At 41.5% G+C, this 22,708-nt stretch overlaps 1 protein-coding gene across 13 annotated transcripts in view; it reads right to left on the minus strand.

Annotated features, from left to right (window-relative positions):
- Positions 1-22,708, minus strand: part of NEBL (nebulette) — a 363,233-nt gene that overhangs the window by 13,255 nt on the left and 327,270 nt on the right. For 9 of the 13 annotated variants that reach the window (XM_030321277.2, XM_030321276.2, XM_030321275.2 and 6 more), the window contains 5 exons: positions 22,601-22,693; positions 21,218-21,322; positions 20,067-20,238; positions 17,592-17,684; positions 16,227-16,376 (listed from right to left, as the gene is read on the minus strand). In XM_030321277.2, the coding sequence (XP_030177137.1) occupies positions 16,227-16,376; positions 17,592-17,684; positions 20,067-20,238; positions 21,218-21,322; positions 22,601-22,693 (613 nt within the window). Of the gene's footprint in view, positions 1-301; positions 1,849-16,226; positions 16,377-17,591; positions 17,685-20,066; positions 20,239-21,217; positions 21,323-22,600; positions 22,694-22,708 lie in introns of those variants that run through there. The other 4 variants (XM_030321281.1, XM_030321280.1, XM_032593838.1 and 1 more) reach the window with 4 other exon arrangements.

Genomic DNA, 22,708 nt, shown 5'->3' on the forward strand with positions numbered 1-22,708 from the left:
GATCTTTTAAAACCATGTTATGTCCAGGTCCCCCAGACCAATTAAATGAGAATCTGTGGGGTGGGAGTGAAGGGACTAAACGTCGCTGTCTTATTTTTTCAAGGATTCCAAGTGATTTACATGGGCAGCCACAGTGAAGAACCACCGAGCTATCTATCAGCTTTCTCCCCAACCCGACACAAATTTAGAGGCTCACGTGACCCTATTTACGCGATTCCTAAATTCGCCCTCTCCCCCTGAAACCGACTGAATATTTGTGTTGGCTGCTTCCAAGATTCATATGCTGAAATCCAAACCCCCAAGGTGATGGTATTGGGAGGTGGGGACTTTGGGAGGTGATCTGGGACATGAGAGCAGAGCCTCTAGAATAGGATTCGTGCCCTCAAGAGAGGCCAGAGAGTAGCCAGCTCTCTTTCCATCAGGTGAGGGTACCAGAAGATACCGGTCTGCAACCTGGGAAAAGGGCCCTCGCCGGACTCAACTGTGCTGGCTCCCTGATCTCAGAGGCCCAGCCTCCAGAAGTGGGGGAGACGGATTTCTGTTGTTTGTAAGCTATCTGGTCTGTGGTATTCTGTGACAGCAGGGGGAACAGGCTAAAGAAAATACACATCTCCCCCTCCGTGACTCGTTTGTATTTGTGGAGGCGAATGTTTAGCCCGAGACACGAGAAGCAACCAGAGACCGTCAGAAGAAATCTTAGTGAGAGGAAGCTCCCTGCAGAAGAATCCAAGAATCCAGCTGTTCCGGTAAGGCGAGCACCAGGAGGCACCACCTAGGGAGGGCGAACCAATGGAAGCCGACCCCGCTTCTGCGAGGCTGACCAGAACAGGACCTCAGAGAGAAAGGGGGCTGTGCAGCCAAAAAATGTCTTTACAGATTCAAAAAGCATCCCCCAAGCCAGTGCTAGGTTCCTACAATTTTCTCCTTCTCGACTCCGATATCATCTTTGTTTTCATTTCTATTCTCAGATAAATGTTATTACTCCAAGGTGTTGCAAACCCCCTTTAAGACAATTCAATACATGGGAACATATTTAATCACCTAGGTATGTGTCCCTGTGACACTTCATGGGGGAAAGATGTAACATAGGACTCTGCCTTCCAAGGAACATACGCTATGAATACAATAAAATTTGATTGGATGAAGGGCTTATATGTTAGAGGACTAATTCAGTTTGCTCAGGACTCGCCCAGTTGTAGCAGAGGAAGTCCTGCTCCCCAGGAACCCCCTTGGTCTCAGTCCGGTTGGGGTCCCCCTACTACAACATGCCCTGTGCTCAGTGGGTCACACGCATCAGCTGGTGAAATCGTCATTCCCTTACAGGTGGCAAAATGCCCACATTTTCCAGATGAAGAATCTGAAGGTTAGACAGGTGCAGTAACTTGGTAAAAAAAAATATCAGGGCCACGTGGAGCTGGTATTTAAATACCAACAGTCTGACCCTAGAACCCTACAGTCTATACTCTATCGTCTGACTGTACCACAGCAAAACGATAGGGACGAAATGACAAGACAGTGTGAGATCAATGTGCAAATAAGCATTGTGAAATCAGAAGTGTGAAAGAGGGCGCTGCGGTCTGGAGAGCACAGGAGCTTCCAGCATAGAGGGCTTTGTGTGGAGTTGGAAGACTCCTCAGTGGACCACTCACTCCTGCGGTGGGGCAGACTGCAGAGAGGGAAAGGCGAAAGAAAAAGAAGTTTGGTGCGTGGGGAGATGTGGAAGTCGGCTTCGTCGGGTTCACAGAGGTCACTGTCACTGGCACGGACTCTTTCCGTGGTAGATTCAGGGTAGAAACTCCACAGGAAGTTTAGGTGACTGTGGTTGATGATGGGATGCTAGTTACATCGCTGCAAGAAATTACGGTGAGAATGAGTCATTCACTTTTGGAAAATCCGGCTCAAGTCATAGAAAACAGCATTACTTCTGAAGCAATGGCTTTCAGATTTCTTTTAAGGCTCATTTTGGCATCTGATAAGTCTCTGGAGTGTGTGTGTGTGTTAGAGAGAGAGACAGAGAGAGATTTGTTTCTTCTTCCCTTTGCCAATAGTATCCTATTTTACTCAGGACAATTGTCACTCAGTCACCTTATCCTGTATGAATAATTTCAAGTCTGGGTTTAAGCCACACATCCCAATAGGACTTCAGCCACTCTCCCACTGAGCAAGGAAGACCCCCATCATGATGCCACCTGACAATTTTCAAAATCCTTCTGGAGGCCACTGCCTGCAAGGACACTGTTACTCCCCCAAGTCAGCATCAGAATGGCGACAAGCACTACAGTCATGCTAAGAATTCAGTTGCAAATATAATAAGTCCGGAAGACTGCTTAACCATTTCTTCTCTAAATTTAAATAATAGATTTACAATGTTGCTCTAGCCAAATATAAGTCGGATATTTAAAGATTCCTACTTACCTATTAATCGCAAAAGGAAACATCCAGATTATGTACTTTCTAGCGCTATGCATATATGCATTTACATCTTACCACTTCTTTTCTATATTTGGCTTAGTTGCCCCAAAATAAGAATTTCTAATATATTGTTTTAAGGCTCTGCAGTTCGTAAATATTGGAAAAAGGGGCACTTGGGTGGCTCAGTTCGTTAAGCATCCAACTTCAGCTCAGGGCGTGATCTCAGGGCTCCTGAGTTTGAGCCCCGCATCGGGGTCTGTGCTGACAGCTCAGAGCCTGGAGCCTGTTTCAGATTCGGTGTCTCCCTCTCTCTCTGCCCCTCCCCCACTCATCCCCCCCTCTCTCTTTCTCTTCCTCCCAAAATAAATAAACATTAAAAAAAATCACTAAATATTGAAAAAAAAGAATCACAAAATAAGCTATTTTTTTACATTATCAGCCAGGTACACTTAGTCTCACAAGCCAGGAAAAGCAGTAGGTCGCGATTTCAAAGCTAACTGGTTTTTGTCACGAAAAAATAAGTCTGTGACTCTTCTCTGGCAGAATGGAACCAGGACACAATGTGTTTTGAACAGAACTAGAGAGATTTAGAGTTAGGAATATCTGCTATTTTGCTTCAGAGTAATCTAACCAGTTTACTCGTACATTTACATTTGAATATCAACTTGTGTGTTTCTTCTCCGATTTGTTTCTCGGTTTTAGCTATCAAATCCAGGAGAGACTCCCCAACTTGTAACTGTAACACAAACCACACGTAGAAGCAGCATTGTCACTGAGGGAAAAGGAAGTGCTTTTCGCCCCAAATTACAAAGTCTTTAAAAATGTTCTCGTGGCACAAAATCAATAAGGTATGTATCTGTGTCTATGCACACACATGCATGCTATCTCTCAAAACAGAACAAAAAAGGAAATAAAGGAATTCACAGTATGGAAATATATATATAGATATATATAGATATATGTATATATAGATAGGTAGATATAGATATAGATAGATATAGATAGATAGATATAGATATAGATATAGATGTATATAGATATATAGATAATATAGAGATAGATAGATAGACAGATAGATAGATATATGTCTATATCTATAACTTTCTGACAAGAAATACATAATTTGGGGCAGTTCTTTGATAAGATGAAAGCAATAAAGAACTTAAGGATAGCAGGGATACAGGGATGCTGTTTCCATTTGGGTAAACCACGGCACTGAATCTAGTGTTCGACACAAGTTACGCCATGACTGAAAGGTCAGTTCATAGCAAATCCCAATTTTCCTCAATGAATACTACCATCCATATTGTGTAAGTCAGTCTCATCCAGAAAGATTCATTATTCAACAATGAAAGAAATTCTCATTATGCTATTGTAGAGGATAGTCTATAAATACCTATTAGATAAATAGACATAACCTATTTTTAAAGACTTTAAAACAGACTAGGCATGTGGTTTATTCTTGCGCTAATCAATTCAAATACTGACCCTTGGGAAAAGCATCAGTCCACAAGTAGTTCCCAAATACAGTTTTATATTAGACACCCTTCGTGACAAGGCACACTAAATATCATATATAGACACATCTCAGGCTTGGGAACACTTCTGAATGAGCAAGTGTATATTTTTTCAACCAACAGACATATACGAAACTGAATCAATGTGTCCCTGACGTGATTTGAAGACAGGGAAACATGGGCAAATGAACATAATGGATTGTCTGGGCCTTGCGGAGCCCAAGGTTCAGTTTAAGGTAAGCGGCTGGGGCTGAAGAAATAGGCAGGTACCAAGAGTCACAGTCAAGTAGGGAGATGGGGAACAGGCCCCTGGAATCAAAGGCATGCAATTTTAAAGATATTTTGACAAAAAAAAAAAAAAAAAAAAAATTTTGACAGGATCTAGGTAAGAATCTGACAGACTAGTAAACAAGTTCAGTACACAAGGGTCAGATATATGCCGTAAGATAAAGATCCAAAGCCAGAATGTCTGAAAAAATGTGGCACGGGCAGATCAGGAACATTTTTGGAATAAGAATAGGCAAGGAGTAGGGAATCTGGCCGCAAGAGAGGGAACACACAACAGTGAGCTTGGGCAACAGGAGATAATGACCAAACAAAAGGCAGAGACTCAACACAACGTCACCCGGCTGCATCAGCCCGTGGAAATTTTAAGTAGTTCCTGTAAAAAGTCAGGATCCAATCCCCATGACCTACTAGCCTGGGGCGGGAGGATGTGGGGCACCTGGATGAAATAGGAAGTCGGGGCAGGAAAGGAAATGCATGACTACAAAGGTAACATTGTAACTGTTTTATCTCTAAGACAGATATGCAAATATGTGTATCTTCTCAGTCCGCCATCCAACTTGGATGTTAAATTTGATCCCTAAAACCCAAAACTACTCTTTCCATTTTCACTGCTGATGTTCAACATGAAAAACTCATTCTGTCCTTTCCACGTACATCACTTCACAATTTACAAAGCTCTTCCAAAGTTTTCTCATTTGACACATATGCTATGACCACATTTATCTCCTTCCTGATGATCAAACCTTCTCTTTCTCCCCAATCAACTAGGCTTCGCAGGAAATATATTTCTAATGTTTTATTGTTTGCTACTTTCGGCGTCAGATGTTTCTCCTTCACACACATATGGAACCCTTTGATTTAATTTTGGCAAATCAATGAAAGACACATGTGCATCTTGGAACAAGTGCTATTCATTAGGACTTGATCCTTTTCCCAGCTTCACACTCAGAAGAGGAAACTTGTGACGCTGCTTTCATTCCCAGTCTACTGATATCAGCAATAGGAGTTTTTCTCTAAGGACTTCAAATTCAATCAGAATCCTGAACCTTTTTCTCCAGGAACAAACTAAAAGTTTCTACCAGTTTACAATATGTGCTTTTTTGCAAGCTAGAGGCACCAGCTAGATGGCTACATGTGATCAGGTAATAGCTGACAATAGGATTTTACATTATAAAGGACTCATTTATTTTCCTATAGATTAGTTTCATCACAGAAATTTATCTCAGAAATTGACCACAGAAGTATCTCAGCTATCAACTCTTTAAATCTTCCTGCACTTAAACGAAGACAGGAAAACATCACTTTTTGACAGATATCGCGCACTTCTCAAATTCAGATTGGAAGCAGCTCTCACATACAGGGAAACAATGCGACTGAAATTTTCTTGTTGAAGGCATTTTCCTTACGGAAGTCAGGCTAAGAAGGAGTTGGACTTTTTCAGGGGTCTAGAGCTTCCCATCGGTAGTCAGAAATCAAAAGTAGTGGCTTCCCTAGAAATACTGGCACATTTATTTTAAACAAAGACAAAAATACGAAGAGTTCAAAATCAAGAGTGTACTTCCTACTAAGTAGTTCTGGCTTTCTAATTTTAAGACTATGCTCACCATTAAAAACAAATGTTGTATTTGGGTAGAATACCACTCATAAAGCATAAAACGTAAATCCTCAATGCACAAAGAGGATCAACAGAAAAATTAATGCAGAGACCGAGCAAAGGATTGTGACGTTATGGACACTGCTCCTATTAAAGGAGATTTTGAAACACCGCTGGTTGGATGCATATCCATCACTTTCAAAATATACTAATAGTTTAGTGTTGTGCCTGCATTTACTATTTCTGTTCTCAGCTTAATGGTAAATTTAACTTTTAATGATGGCTATTATCCTTCGGAACTCAGGGTGCATTCTGGGGTCTTTGCTGTGTCTAGGACAGGGGCGACTTGTGCTTGCACTTTGTCTCCTCTCGTTCACCCTTTATTCACCGAGCATTCGTGGCCCTGCGCTGTGTACAAGAAGCAAAGCTACATGGCACCTTTCATTCTCTGCCACCAGGGAGTTCACGATCAAACAATAAACTAGAATACACTGAGACGGAAGCGATACAAGGTATGAATTTCAGAAGTCCTTACTAAGGACAGTTGTCACAAGTGAAATAAAACATTGAAATGAGAGGTCTTTATGTGAGAACAGAAGTGTTAATGTAGGAATAATTTACTGATTTCTTGGTTATGAAAGGTCACCAGCTGACTCAGGCTTTGTAATAAACAGAGGTTACCGGGGCACCTGGGTGGCTCAGTCAGTTAAGCGTCCGACTTCGGCTCAGGTCACGATCTCGCGGTCCGTGAGTTCGAGCCCCGCGTCGGGCTCTGTGCTGACAGCTCAGAGCCTGGAGCCTGTTTCAGATTCTGTGTCTCCCTCTCTCTGACCCTCCCCCGTTCATGCTCTGTCTCTCTCTGCCTCAAAAATTAAAAAAATGTTAAAAAAAAAATAAAATAAATAAAATAAAAAATAAACAGGTTACCATGTTATGGTCCAGCGAAACATCTTCTGTTACTGCTTAAAAAAAATAAAGAAGTAAAAGTAAAAAGGCTATTATTGCACTGTTAACCCTCAGCCACATTAGCTCTAATTAGATTTAATAAATTAAAGACTGATACCAAGTTTTAGTGATTTAGCACATGTAACAAAGCGGTCTCTTTGTATTTCAGATCAAACTTTAACTTGAATGTATTTATGTGTCAACAATATTAAGTGTCTGTTTTGTTGGTACTTTTCTAGATGTAGTTACAGAATAGAGAACAAAGCAGGCAGAACGATTCTGTTCTAATAGAGTTTATACTCTGGGGGAGACATAATTAGTTAATACATAATGGAATACAGTATCAGAGGATAAAAAGGATGATAGCTATGTACCCAGAAACAGAATTGCTAGATCATATTGAAATTCTATTTTTAATTTTTTGAGGAACCTCCACGCTGTCTTCCATGGTGGCTGTACCATTCTACATTGCCACCAACAAAGTATACGGGTTCCGATTTCTCCACATCCTCGCCAACGTTTCTCTTCTTTTGTTTGTTTGAGTTTTTTGTCTGTCTGTTTGTTTGTTTGTTTGTTTTTGGACAATAGCCATCCTAACAGATATGACATCATGTCACATTGTGGTTTTGATCTGCATGTACCTGATCTGGAAGAGATATCTGTGGCTCCTGGCTCACTGCAGCACCATTCACAATAGCCAAGAAATGAATATAGCCCAAATGACCATTGACAGATGAATGGATGAAGGAAATGGAACGATGGAATATCACGCAGTCTTGAAAAAGAAAGAAATCCTACCATTTGTGACAACATGGATGAACCTAGAGAACATTATACTAAGTGAAACAAGCCAATGATAGGACACGATTCTACTTATACGAGGCATCCAAAATAGTCAAATTCATAAAGCAGAAAACAGAATGACAGTTGCCAAGGGCAGAGGGAGAGGAAAATGGGAAATTGTTGCTCACTGAGTGTAAAGCTTCTGAGATCTGCCGTACAACATAGAACCTCTAGTTAACAATACTGTATGTTGTGTGGAAACCAATTTGACAATAAATTATATAAAAAAGATAAAATGTAATATACAAATTATCTAATATACAAATGCATGAATATAAAGTTAGGTAAATAGTAAAAGAATTAAAAAAAAATATTGTGCGCTGGAAAAGATGTTAAGACGATAGTTCTCATCTTAAATGTTCTTATCAATCATACACACACACACACCAAACACACACACACATGCACACACACACACACACACAAGAACACAAGGAAATTTTTAGAGATGGTGGGTATGTTTAGTATCTCGATTGTGGTGATGGTATCATGGGTATATGCATATGTCCAAACTCATCAAAATTCTGATATTAAATACGTGCAAATTTTGTTTATCAATAAAGCTTAAAAGAAGAGTTACAGAGAAAAATAAAGCAGGGTAAAGGGATAGAGAGTTATGGGTGCACGTAGATTGAGAGTGTTCCAGGTAGAGTGGTCAAGGAAAGCGTTTCTGATGAGTTGACATTTAATCAGAGACCTGAACCAAGGGAGGCAAGCCACAAAGCACCTCAAAACACTTGGGAGTGTTCCAGGCAAAGGGACCAGTGATTGCAAAGAGCCCACGGTGAGAAGACACCTAACGCCGGGAGGTCTGTGTGGCTGGAGCAGACAGTCCGGCAGAAAAGGAAACTAGAGACATGACCAAGGAAGTACCAGACCGTGCAACACCTTGTAGTCTATGGATCTTGGTTTTTAGTTGAAGTGTGATTGGAGCTATTGGAGAATTTTGAGCAAACATGTATATGATCTGATGCAGGGTTTTAAAGGATCATTGGTCACTGGGCAGAGGTCAGCTCGAAGAGAGGCAAACATGAAATTATAAAGATCAGGAGCCTATTTCGGAGATCTCCAGGAGCCGGGATAGGATTTGCTCAGGGTGTACCGTGACTAGCAAGGAGGGGATAGATTTGGGACAGATCTGTAGTGAACAGAGTCAACAGGTTTACAGACGGATTGAATACGAAGTGGGAGAGGAAGAAAGGTAATGAGGATGTCACGGGTTTTGTTGGTCTAGTGTTGTGAATGATTGCGTCACCAGCTGAGATGGTGAACAAAGACAAGAACAGATGTTTGTTTGTTTGTGTGGGAAGATAGGAAATTAGACACTGGTTCACACGTAGGATTTGATATGTCTATGAAGAAGCCAGCAGTAGGCTATTTTGTCTGGAGTCTGGAAGTCGTGAGAGTAGGAAGATGCTATGATTTTGGAGTTTCTGCTCTTCTACATCGATGCTGAATATCAACAATAAGAGACACTGTGACATCTGAAATAAAAATCCACACTGCTGTCTCTACAACATGAGCCCCTCTACAAGACTGTGAAGAAGGCCTTCTGGTCATGGGATGCCCAAGAAGTCGGTTCTCTTGGTAGGATCTAAATCATCCAATGCAGACTAGATCCGTAGACAAGCTCCTAGAGGGGATTAAACTTCCAAGCCACAGATTCAATTACCTACCAGTCTAGAAAACGGGTCCTCTACGTAGCCTCCAACTCTCCTGCTGGATAGAGCCCAAGGAGAGGGCCCACAAATAATATTCACTTGCACCCTGTCCCTGAGGAGGCTGTGGCTTGGCACTCCCCACACTCTGGTCTGGTCTTCAACCCATTTCCTAGACACACGACCCCTGGGCTTAAGACGTGCCAGAGCACCCCAAGTTTCCCATATGCTCATAAGCTACTTTTCGGCCCCAAACACTCCTTTCCCGTGTCCCCACCTGGCTGATTCCAACTCTCTGCGTCAGTCCATCACAACGCCTTCCTGGATACAATGGCTTCATGCATCTGGCTCTCTCGTCCGAATGTGAGTTATTCGAGGGTAACAACTAGACTTTTAATTTTTCGGTTTCTAGCGTCTCCCACACGTAGGAGATAAATGTTTCGTGGATAAACAGATGGAGTTACGGGGGCCTTGAAAACACGCACAGGTTTAGGACAATCGGCTCCCTAATTGGTGCACTGCCCTCTTGGTACACCTACAGACAATCTACTGAGAGTTCCAGAATGTGCCGAAGCATCTCTCACAGGAGGGCGTAGGACACGGGCTAGAATGCTATAATAAGCACAGCCCAGACAGGGCGGCCACAGAATTCAGAAGCTTGTTTTCCATCAGTGAAGGCAGAACAAGGTCATCCCAACAAGACTCCTTCACAACAGAACTGAAAAAGTTCACAAGGCTGAAAACCAAAAATGTCCATTTTAAAAAGTACCTCTGTCTTTCTTTTCCTGTCGCACCCCCATACCCTTGTATGCTCTCAACGGAAACAGAAGCACATAAAATACCTGAAGCAAAATGAAACACGAGTTCAAACTGAGAAGGGTAGACACTGGGCAAGACTGCAAACACACAGGAACACCAGCAACACAGAACACTGCGAGTTAGGGGAAACCAAAGAAATACAAAGTCGTACCGGGAGGCAAATACACGTTGCAGACAAGTGTGTGGAAGACAAACACAGAGATCAAAGAAAACCTTGCAGTGAACCGAGCAGGAGACATCAAGAGTATTTCCAACTCAATGAACTGCGTGTCGAATGAAAACAAGTTAACCTAATCTGATACCAAAAGGCAATAAAGGTAATTTCAAATGATACTATTCAAGAATCAAAACAAAATCAGATCAAGTTTAAATAAAAAGCCTCCTTTATTGAATCAAACTAACACAGTAGAGATGTAACATGAAAATGCTTTGGTAACTTAATACCTTGGAAAGTAGATGGAAAAGTAAGGAAGCTCAAAATAATCGCATAAGAAAAGGAAAATATTCAGCAATCAAAGCTAGATGGGAAAATATCATGAGAAACACATAAAGAAAACAACGATAAAAACTTAAAGGAGAAGGCTTCTATGCTAATGCTCATGAAAACCAAATGTGAATGACGAAAACAAGGTACTTTTGCCCCAAGGAAATGAGCCGATTGTTTAATCCTTTATCCTAACAATCAGAATTTCCTCTGACTCATAAGAAGAACCCTAAAATGATGACTCTCATAACTGCCCAGCTACTTAATTCACAAAGTAGAACAGATCAATTTTAGAACATAAACGTATTCTCATACATAGAAAAGAAAGGGGGGGGGGAGTTTATGTAAATTTATGGCAAGTAGCTTAGGAAGTGTAAAATATCTTTGAGAGCTTCTTGTTCTATGTCCCTCTTGTTACACAAGCGGACTCGGTGCCTGATCAAGTTAGATGATCTCCAGAGACCTCAGTTCAAGGAGGAGACAGCCAGGGTGAAGTCCAAAGCCTCGTCCTGTGGCACACAGCTGTGTCCACTAAAGTGCAGCACGGTCACACACACACCCTCGACAGCAGGGAGATAACCCAATCTCCAAGGACATCTCGCTGGGACTTAGCACATTTTATCCTATAAAATCCTAATCTGTATCTAAAAAAAAAAAAAAAAAAAATCGAGTATGGAAGAAAAGCTGGCGTTTCCAAATACTTACGTTGTCTTTTTTTCTTCATCTTACCACTAACAAGTACGGTTTTAAAATTCTATTCCGTTTCTAGAATGGTACTTAAACCAATACATATGATGAACTAAAGACACCAAAGGTTTTCATCAAACAGCCGTCAAGACCATAAAAGTTGCTTCCTTCTACAGAGTCAATCAGCACCTCCTTCCCAGGGCCCAGCAGGGTACACATTTCAAAGGGGACCCTAAATTTCAAAGAAACTGAGAAGTCATGGGTACTGCTTCTTCCCTTCACCATCAGGAGAAAAAAAACAAAACAAAACAAAACACTGGGAATGTTTCTATTTTAGGTTATTTTTCAGCTATGCTTTAATGTCCTTGAAACATATCAAAACATCATCCAAACAAAAATGGGAGAATTTCCTTGAAAGCCTTCCACAACAGCCTTTTATTTAAAAAAATAATAATAATTATAGTGTATATATTTATGCACACAGTTCTAGTTTTTAAGATCTTAGTTTCTTGTATACCCGAAACTACTACCACATTACATGTCAATCGTATGTCAATTAAAAAAAAAAAAAAAAAGAAACAGGAAAAAAAAATTAATTTGGCCATTTCATTCATTCACCCACTACTTGCTGAGTGTTTATTCTTAACGGCTGGTGACAGAGTCGTGAACAAAAGAGCCAATATCTCTCTTGCAGGGCTTGTATTCTAGCGAGGCAGAGACAGACAAGCAAATAAATAGATATATAATATCTCGGATGGTACCAAGTGCTAGTGAAGGAGAAAAAAAGGGACAGACAGGAAAAGTGCTACTTTGTCTCTGGGAGTCAGGGAGGGTGTCTCCAAATAAAGTGACTTCTGAGCAGAATTATGGAGAAAAACGGGATTCGGCCAAAGCAAATACGGGGATGAGAGGGAATGTTCCAGGCAGGGAAGCAGTTACGTACAAGGCGACAGTACAGGGTGGGAGCTTGCTTGGAAGGTTTGAGGGAAGCGGGTACCACAGGAGTGTTCCAAGAATGGAAAGAAACGAGCTTGGGGAAGCAGCCAGGGCCCAGAGCAGGCAACGGTGAGGATTTGGGTTATATCCAGAATGAAATGGTAGCAGAAGAATGACGTGATTGGACTTTCGGAAAGATCCCTTCTGGCTACCAGGTGGAGGAAAGAGCAGGACAGAGGGCTGGCGGCGTGAGAGGCAAGAGCAGGAACAGGAAAGCGGTCAGGAAGCTACTGTGATGGTCCGAGGCAAGGAGGGCCCCACCGGAAACGCGGAGTGAGGGCAGAGGGGGGCCCAAGCAGTCAGATTCTACGTATGTTTTTCCCGGTGGAGCTGATAAGATTTGCTAATGGGTTGGAGGGAGGTGTGAGTAAACAACAAGGGTCAAGGATGACTCCAAAGGCTTTGACCTCAGTACCTGGATGGGTGCGGTTGCCATTTAGCAAACTGAAAACCTGGGAAAGAGCAGACTGTTGTGGGGGGAAGGTGGGGGGCGGGGATATTGCTTTGAACATATTGGGTTTGGTATATCACTAATCATCTGAATACAGACACAAGGTGCCAACAGCTGGAATGCGTCTTGCCTCCCTTAAAATAAATGGAGTTGGGAGCATGTTCCCATGTATTCTAAAATCTTTTCAAATTAACACAGACATCTGGTGTTACACATACTTGTATGTACATTAGAACGCTTACTGGCACATCTTTACTTCTGCTTCATACTTCAGTATCCATTTTCCAAACTAGGAAACGTCACGAAAAGCAGAGCACCTTGACCCCATAACGGGGGGCTGAGAATGACAAGGCATTTTCAAAGGCATTTTACAAGACATTAGTTGAGCTACTGAGATACACCTTCCTGTCAGAAATCCAGCCCCCAACCCCCACCACCACCTAACATGGCGTCTGAAATTCCTCCATTTTAAAAAATGTAATTATGCCCTCTCAATCAAGTGTTAATCTTACATTCTGGCATAAATATAAGAATATGTATATATACTGTCTTTCAATGGAGACATTTTCTCATTCAGTTTGGCATAGAATGGGGTCCTTTTGCTAGAAGTAATCAGAAAAGAGAAGGTATGGCTTGGGAAGAGAAAGAAGAGAGAAGCCAACAACAGTGGGTTTTCACAGTGCAGTCCTGGGGACAGAGAACGGAGAGTCAGCAGGTGCAGAGGGACTGGAGACGTTTGGGGGAGGGGGTCTGAATTCTTCTCTACGCAGGCTCATCCCAGTCCTCATCACTGACACCTTCCACATCTACCTCCAGTGTAGTCTTCCTTCTGGACTCTGATTGCCTACTCGACACCTCCATTCGAACATCTCACCCACACACCATCTCAGTGCTCCGTTCTCTCTCGCAAAGACATTTTTCTCCCAAAGCCTCCTTGGCCCAGTTAACATCATTTAGCATTTGCGTTTCGGCTCAAATCCTCCTTCTCTGGGAAGGCTTCCCTGACATCAAGGCCAGATCAAATTCCCCGGTTGTACATCTTGTGGCCCCCACGCTCTCCCCCTCAAAGCCCCTTCTCTGTTCTTAATTATACATTACGTGGGTCAGTATCTGTTTCATGTCAGAGTCCCCCACCACACTCCGAGTCCCTTAGAGCAGATGCACATCTCTTTTGCTCACTGCACTATGCATCACCAGATCTGAGCTCCTGGCTGGTGTAAAAGAGCACTCAATAAACATTTGGTGAATAAATGAATGAATGCTGTATTGGGTGCACAGACGTGAAGTCGAAGGGTCACTGCTGAAGCAGAGTCTCCAAGGTACATCGCATCAACTCTAAAACACTGGACTGAGTGAAGTTGACTACGATGGCTCCGAGTTTATTCCTGTATTTGCTTTGCATTTTGCTCGTCTCATCAAACATTGGCATTATTCTGTACCTCCAGAACCACAGAGGACACCAAAGGGAGAAATCAACAACCCCAAGTCCAAAATCAAAAAACTCAAGAAGTTACTGAACCCTTTGTTAGAGAACCAGCCACAGAAAAGGGAGGTCCCCCTGACTGTTGTGTCTACAAGACGGCAAAAGTACCTGACAAACATTTCATTAGAATCATAGAGAAAAGAGATCTTTAAAAACGTCCTAGTAAGGTGGGATCTTAAAAACCAAACCAAAACAAACAAACAAACGAAAGGCAAACTCATAGAAACAGCACATAAGTGGTTGCCCGGGGGCTGGAGTGTGGGGAAAACAGGGAGAGGTTGGAAAGGGGGTACAAACTTGGAGCTATATGAAGAACAGGCTCCGAGAATCTAACGTATAACGTGGTGACGACAGTTGACAACACTGTATTGTATCGTTGAAATTTGCTAGAAAAGTAGAACTTTAACGTTCTCACACACAAACAAGGTAACTATGTGACGTGACGGATGTGGTAAGTAACCAGCTGGGGGGGTGGGGGGGAGTCCATTTCACAAATGTACTCACATATCAGACCATCCCAATGGACATTTCGGATATCTTACAATTTCACATGTCAATTGTACCTCAGTAAAACTGAAACATCAAAGAAAACAAAACTTTCGACCCAGCTAAGGCCAGTCTAAATATGCAGTGTAAGATGTATAGGATGTAACTGACTCTAACCTCATAAGTGCTTTATTTGAATGGATGAAAAAAAAACAAAAAACACCAATCATACAATTGCAAGGGCTTTCACGGTTTTATCAGGTCTTTGGTCACTTTGCTTTCTCCGCAACCGCCCCTCACCCCCATGTTAAGTTGCTCAGCATCAAAATTTCCTGCCGTTGGGATGTCAGCAATAGGGCCTCTGTGGTTGAAGAGGATATTCAGGGTTCTTTTTATTCTTATGTGCTTCAGACCCCTCACCTCCTTCCCCGTGGCACTAAAATGGAGGTGCTCCATGGTCTTAACTTTTAATAAGACCTTTGTCAGCAGGATTAGTTGAACATCCAAAATAATTTCAACTAAAAGGTCTAGATATAATCTGCCGGTTTGGATATAGAAAACCGGAGAAGGGATGACTACATAAAACAGGGAAGATTATTAACAATGCACAGTATTTTCCAGTTTTGTTTTGTTTTTAAATCTCGTATCTCAAGTATCACAGCCAATTTCTTTTTTGTTTTTAATTCTTTTTATGTTTATTTATTTTTGAGAGAGAGAGACAGAGTGTGAGCAGGCAAGGGGCAGAGAGAGAGGGAGACACAGAATCTGAAACAGGCTCCAGGCTCTGAGCTGTCAGCACAGAGCCCGATGCGGGGCTCGAACCCATGAACTGTGAGATCATGACCTGAGCGGAAGTTGGGCACTCAACCGACTGAGCCACCCAGGCGCCCCTACAGCCGATTTCTTTTAGGCAAGATCTAACTCTGTCTGCAAATGTATATCAACGTTAGAACGCACACAAGGGGCGCCTGGGTGGCTCAGTCGGTTAAGCGTCCCACTTTGACTCAGGTGTCATGGTTCCTGAGTCAGAGCCGCACATCGGGCTCTGTGCTTTCGGCTCCTCTCTCTCTGCCCTTCCCCCACTTGCACGCACTTGCTCTCTCTGTCTCAAAATAAATAAGTAAACTTGAAAAAAAGTAATAATAAAATAATAATAAATGCACACAAATTCATAGCAACCCCTTCTAGCTGTTCCAATATAACTGTAAGATTGATTTCCCTCAACGGAAATCAAACACAAACTCCACAGAACCCAAATGTCCACTCTGGCTGTGTACCTCCATCACACAATCATGCAACAAACTCACACAGCAGGTCCCAAGACCCTTTTGTCATTAAAAATCCATTGGCGGTGAAAATAGTGAAGAAAGACAGGAAAAAACAAACGTGCAGGAATGCAAATTAGTAGTATAAAAGAAAAGGACTCCACTTTCTGAACAGAATTTAAAATTTTCAAACACACCCAGGCTACATGTTTGTGCAAAGGTGAAGAATGTTAGGCACACTTACGACAGGTTTGCAAAACTGTATTATTGTTCTCTGAGACTGATTCAAATTTACTACCTCCTTCGTCCGATGGCCTGGTTACCTCACTGCAGCAAGAAAAGCTGGGGTAAATCTCGGATATTTCTGACTTGTCGTCTCCCAGACCTGTGCCAAAAGTACTGCTCGAATGAGAGCGAGAACGATGTCTCCTATAGTGACTCGCCTTTTCTACAGCAGAAGGAAAATATTTGTATTTGTGATTAAGTGACTTGAAGAACCACAACAAAAAAATTACTGAAAAGTGTAACAAGGACACAAAGCAGGTCTCTTATAAATAAAAATCCCAAAGCTCAGGCATTACAAGTTCTAGCCACCTGTTACCAAACTTCCACATATGCTGTGTCAAGTGCATCAAGGTTGAACAATCACTTATGCTCATTTTAAGTGTAGATTTTAAAGGAGAAATGGGGGTGGGGTGGGGAATTAACAAGAACTAAGGAAACACTAGCAAACTAAAATGTTTCTATCAAACATAGCATCTGGTTATACATAATTGTTTTCAAGAATCGCCAAGCGTAAGTATTTGTTGCCTTTTCTTTATCTTCAGAAAATTTAATGAGAGCTTGGCTGCTTATGTAGATCAAACCGAGGACAAAAGTATTAGAGTCCCTATTTTCCCTTGGGCTTTCCATTTTATTAATGTCAGTAATTAAATGTAGAATATAAATCAGGGGGTAGAGACAGACCCAAAGGATATAATACATCTATTTATATTGTTTGAAATAACTGCATAACTGTCAAGGCTTCTGTGTGTTCAACACTGTCTGAAAGTCTGAAATGTCAAAGCATGCTATCCCTGTACCCAAATATCCAAGCCATTCAGTTTTTGCTTTTAATTAGAAACACGCGGTCTAAATTAAAAGTCGAGTGAACTTGTGACACGCGCCATAAATTCTGCATTATACAAAAACTCAGAGATAAATTTTAAGGGTACCAAAAAGTCTATTTTATTTTAACACATTCATGATGCTATATAGGAAACCTCCCCCACCTTTTATATAAAGGAGAAACGAATCTCCTTTATATCTTAGCAGTTTAACGCAATCCAAATAATTGCATTTGAAAGCCCAGAAAACCTATCAAATCACATTCACTAATGAAAAGCAGAAATGAGGAAGCTCTGGACACCTTTCTAGGTGAACCTGGGACAAACTAATCTAGGTCCGATATATTAAAAAGCTGTTTTGCGAGGTTTGTTTTCATGCATGATGAATGGCATTTTAAAGCAGCATGGCATTTTTTTTTTTTTTTTTGGTTTTTCAAATCCTCAACTTTAAAAATTCACAATTTACAGTTGGCACCAGGTGCCTCTAAGGCTCAGATGAGCTGCACTTTGAGGACAAAACCACGTAAATGAGGAGGAACTCAAAATGTAAGCAGTACCAGAGAGCATATGGAGACTTCTAGACTGAATATTGTCTTCCAGGGGATCAATGTCGAAGATGGAGCCAGGATCTGTGCGCCAAACTTTGAGGTCTTTTACCAAAAGGAAGAAATCAACAAATCAAGAATGAATCTTAAAAAGCCAGCACCGGAGTCAAGCGCAAGTCTGGAAAAAGATGTACATAAGAAGCAAACACGTAGAGGCAAACCCACGGTCCTGCAGACATCAGAGAATGAAGGGACAGTCGCACCCACATGGATTTGGTAAGAAAATCTTGTGAGCAAATTTAAGTTGCCTGGTTTCTTTTTCATTGTCCTTCTGTCTGCAGCCTGTGACTCATCACCCAACACACATGCATACCAGACACCCCCCGCATCCCTGAACCCCCAACACTCATGCTCAAAGAAGTAAAATGTTTGACATAAACTGCTGATTAAGGACATGTGAGTAATTCCCAGTGACTGAGAGGTTTTTGTCCGAGAAAACCAAAGAAAGAACAAAAACTTCTCTCCTGAGGGCACCTGGGTGGCTCAGTAGAAGCATCCAACTCTTGATTTCGGCTCAGGTCATCTCACGGTTCGTGAGTTCAAGCCCCACGGTGGGCTCCCCACTGACAGTGTGGAGCCTGCTTGGGATTCTCTCTCTCTCTCAAGACATAAATAAGTAAACTTTAAAAATAACTCACTTCAGTTACTCCCTGCCTGGTTCAAAAGTTCGTTTGTGGAATGTACTGCATTTTGGGGCTTCGTAGGGAAGTCCTCAGTGGAAAACAGTCTCCCCCCCAAAAGAAGAAATGCACCAACCTCTGGATTACCCAGTAAGGGAATAATTTAGAGACATGTATGTTGCATTTAGAAAAAAATAGCAATTTCTAGGGGCACCTGGGTGGCTCAGTCAGTTAAGCGTCCAACTTCGGCTCAGGTCATGATCTCACGCTTCGTGAGTTCAAGCCCCGCGTCAGGCTCTGTGCTGACAGTTCAGAGCTCGGAGCCTGCTTCAGATTCTGTGTCTCCCTCTCTCTCTGCCCCTCCCCGACTTATTCTCTCTCTCTCTCTTTCTCTCCCTCCCAAAAATAAACATTTTTAAAAAATTTTTTAAGAAAAGAAACGAATTCCATGTTACTTTCAACAAAAACATCTCAACCCATCCACCCAACTGAATATGATTCTTTTAAACAATCAACTTTGGAAGGTGTGCAGAGCTATCTGGAAGGTGTGCCAATCTATTTGGAATCCCTCTTGGAAAAGACTTGCAGATTCACTTAATAATCACTCAACAAACTTATGCCCTGACTTCAGTACCGTTGTTTTATATGAAGACATTACCCTGTCAGATATGCACCTCCGTCCCTCAGCTCACCTCTAAATGGCCTTTCACTAGTTCCAAAAGGCAAGCTCTTACTTGTGAAGATGAAGCTAACTTCACATGGAGATTGCTGGTGAGCATGTTGCATGGTTCCCAAAAATATTATCTGAGCTTTAGAACTGGGCTAGCTACAAAAATTCAGACGCTAACTGCTCTGAAGAAGAACAATCATTTGGAAGCATGGGTCGTTTGTGCGTACCGAAAACTCAGTAACTGTCCTTTCTAGCCCTGCCTTAGATTCCGGTGTGATCACTGCTGTCTCAGCCACCATTCAAAACTTTGTTCCGAACATGCGCCCAGACGAACTAGGAGGAATAGTGAGACGTTTCCTTCCTCTCAGATTTATGGCACTTGCAGACAGCTCTCGGTTATCCCCACTCGGGGATAATATCAAAAAAAATAGGGGCGCCTGGGTGGCTCCGTCAGTTAAGCGGCCGACTTAGGCTCAGGTCATGATCTCGCAGTCCGTGAGTTCGAGCCCCGCATCGGGGTCTGTGCTGACAGCTCAGAGCCTGGAGCCTGTTTCCGATTCTGTGTCTCCCTCTCTCTGACCCTCCCCCGTTCATGCTCTGTCTCTCTCTGTCTCAAAAATAAATAAACGTTAAAAAAAAAAATTAAAAAAATATATAAGCTCTTCATATTGTGGAATACCATCAGAATCTCTCTGGCACTTCTATTTGTGGTAAAAGGTCCTACATGGGATCAGTTCTATTATTTCTGTCCCCCATGTAGACAATGTCTGCAGTACAAGGCATTGCTCAAGTACGTTAGCTAAAGGAAAACAAAACAATTGTCCGGCCTTTGTTATCACTCCTGGCTGGTATCCGGGCCGCTCCTTGGCTTAAGAAGTAAGAACACTCTTAAGACCAGCAAGTTATTGAAGACAGAGAAGGTCCAATAATCCAAAAGATTTGCGATGATAGCTGACAAGGACCATGAATCCCATTCAACGTGGCACAAACAGTTAACACTTAGCCTGTCATCCCTTTTCAATTGGGCACCACATCCAACACTTGAGGACGAGTCCAATGAACAAGGAGGCTGATTCTACAGCAGGGGCAAGGACGACCTTTTTGACCATGCACACCTGCTGAGAACCGTCAGCTTACCAACAATGATTCCAGGTCTCCGGTCCATCTCCACAATGTGAGGATGGACGCCCTTGTAGGCCGCATCGCTGACAACCTGGGTGTTCTTCCTCACTCGCTCTGTCACGGGGTCATCTACAACAGGAGTAAAGCCTCTGCCCTTCGTCTTTTCAAAATCTTCATGATATTTTACCTGAAAAAAAGGAAAAACAACATAAACTCCAACTGAAATTTCCTGATTGTTAACAGAGCTCACACAATTTCGACATAACGGCAACTGTTACAGAATCAACTACATCTAGACTATTTTCCACACAGATGAGTCTTTTCCAATTACTCCAAAAATAGTGTCTGAAATGTCAGCTTCCTAGCACCAGAAATCAAGTGCTGAGATTTTCACAACGGTTTTCCTCATTATGGTTAGAAGCTCTTTTAAATTATATATAAACCGGTATATCGGTGAGAAGGTTTAAAAGATATATATTGTTTAATCCTGGCGATTTCCTAAAATGTACTAACTTAGGTATAAATTAATTTGCTATTTTTTAACTTTTAATAGGTTTTAAAATGATACTCTATTTCCACACATTGACATGATTATATATATACACACACACACACACACACACAAAGTGTGTGTGCACACACAGTTCAAACACACATTTTTTTTCATGTTCTGATATTGGATTACAGTGGTAGTTATTCAATTCTATAAATCTTACTATATACCACTGAATTGCACACTTTAAATGAAGAAACCTTATGGCCGATAAATTATATCTCAGGCAACTGCTTTAAAAAAAAACATACCTAACTTTTACATTCTTTGCAACATGTAAACATACCAAGCTCTGTCTTCAGATTAACTGAAAAGAAGTCCAAGCAAATGTCTTTCACAAAATGCATTTAGAGTAGTCATGTTAGAAATAAAAACACACCCCAAATATCACTGAGAAAAATTACTTTATTAGACTAAATATTTCCATTACATTTCAGTGTGGTTAGCGGTCACCCCCCACCCCCCCTCCAAAGGAGGGTCCCATCTGCCTTTTGCTTTGCATTCATGCTGGTTAGTTATCCAGATTAATGGTGAACAACGCCTTCTGTATACCGGGTGGGGCCGTTCCTTAGTATGTTTTAGTCATGAGAAGAAGGAGCTGGTTGTACCCTACCATGGAAATATGATTTTGTGCTTCTTTGACATATCTCAGACCAGGCGTATCTAAAATCAGACTTGATCTACCTTTCATCTGTTTATGGTCCTGGGTATATTTTACCTGCAAAGGACACAGTAGAACGTACTTAAACAACACGACAATTGTAAGAGAAAACATTACGCCACGTTTTCAAACTTTCCAAATGAGTGACACATCTACAACAAATTCAAAATGATTCCCCAAGTAAGTTGTTCAGTGAATTACATGTCATTCTAGGGTAACAATCTAAAATTTTGCTCTCAAAGTTCACTTTTAAAAACTAAAGCAAAAACCACCTAAATCTCTCGATTAACCGAAAACCAACGTGTGAGTGAGCAATATCCACTAACAGTGTAGTCGGGAACAGTGGTTACCATACTTAAACAGGAAAAATCCACACTAAATGAAACCTAAATTTATTTTTCTGTTTCTAATATTTCCCCGTTTGCCACCATAACACTGTTGAAGAATATATACCTACCAAGTCCAAGCATCCCTCTATTTCCTTTTATTTTTTTTTCCCATTGTGGAGAATAAGAAACTGTGAGTATCAGATCTAATTTCCTTCTAAGCGGCCACAGCTTAAAGGTAATTTATGTCAAATACGGTCAGCATCTCTGGACAGAAATGCCACTGGCGAACTGTAAACCATAAACCCTAAATGCTGATTCCCAGGCATGAGCTATCTTCTTGATAACTGACCAGCAGAACTCTGCTATCTATGAAGCTGGTTATGCATGATATGAGGAAAGCAATGATTGAGGACCTGAGGACATACGTGCAATTCGGAACTGAAGCCCTGATGTTTACTAAAAGAAAGCATACAATCCAAATAAGACACTGATGTGCACCACGGGCCTTTAATGAATAACTGAATGCTATACGCAATGCATTTAAAGATTTTTTTCCCTCTAGGTCCCTACTCTGGAGTAATGAGTCATTTCTGATTTTGTTTTGCAGAGAACATCTAACAATTCACATTCAATGGGATACATCTGCACAATGACAATTATTTAACTTACGCATCAAAGACTTCACCACTTTCAAAGACACTGGCTAAAATAACATGAATCATTGTTTAAAGGAGCATAATATAGTTTAAAACTAAACTTTGAATGTAACTATTGGTCACATCTGGAAATACCGAGGAAGGGCTTGCATGATGACGTCAAGTTGCGCAACGGCAGCTTTTGGAAATCATCTGAAATTACACGTGGACCTACTGCATGTATCACAAATGCTTCTTGAGAGTACGTTTTATTTTCACGGGGGGAAAAAAAAACCAACAAGAAAAGGACTGCAAGTAAATAATAAAGGACGCATCCTTTGTAACAGACCAAAATGAAAAAAGCAACTTGCCGAACTAAGATTTTCTTGATTCTTCTTCACTCTTTCCATTTCAGGAGTTACGCTTAAAGCTGTGGCTCTTCCCAGCTGACCTTTATAATAAACCTATCATTGCAGAGA

Source organism: Lynx canadensis, chromosome B4 (genome assembly GCF_007474595.2).
Source record: "Lynx canadensis isolate LIC74 chromosome B4, mLynCan4.pri.v2, whole genome shotgun sequence".
In the NCBI taxonomy this organism is placed as follows: domain Eukaryota; kingdom Metazoa; phylum Chordata; class Mammalia; order Carnivora; family Felidae; genus Lynx; species Lynx canadensis.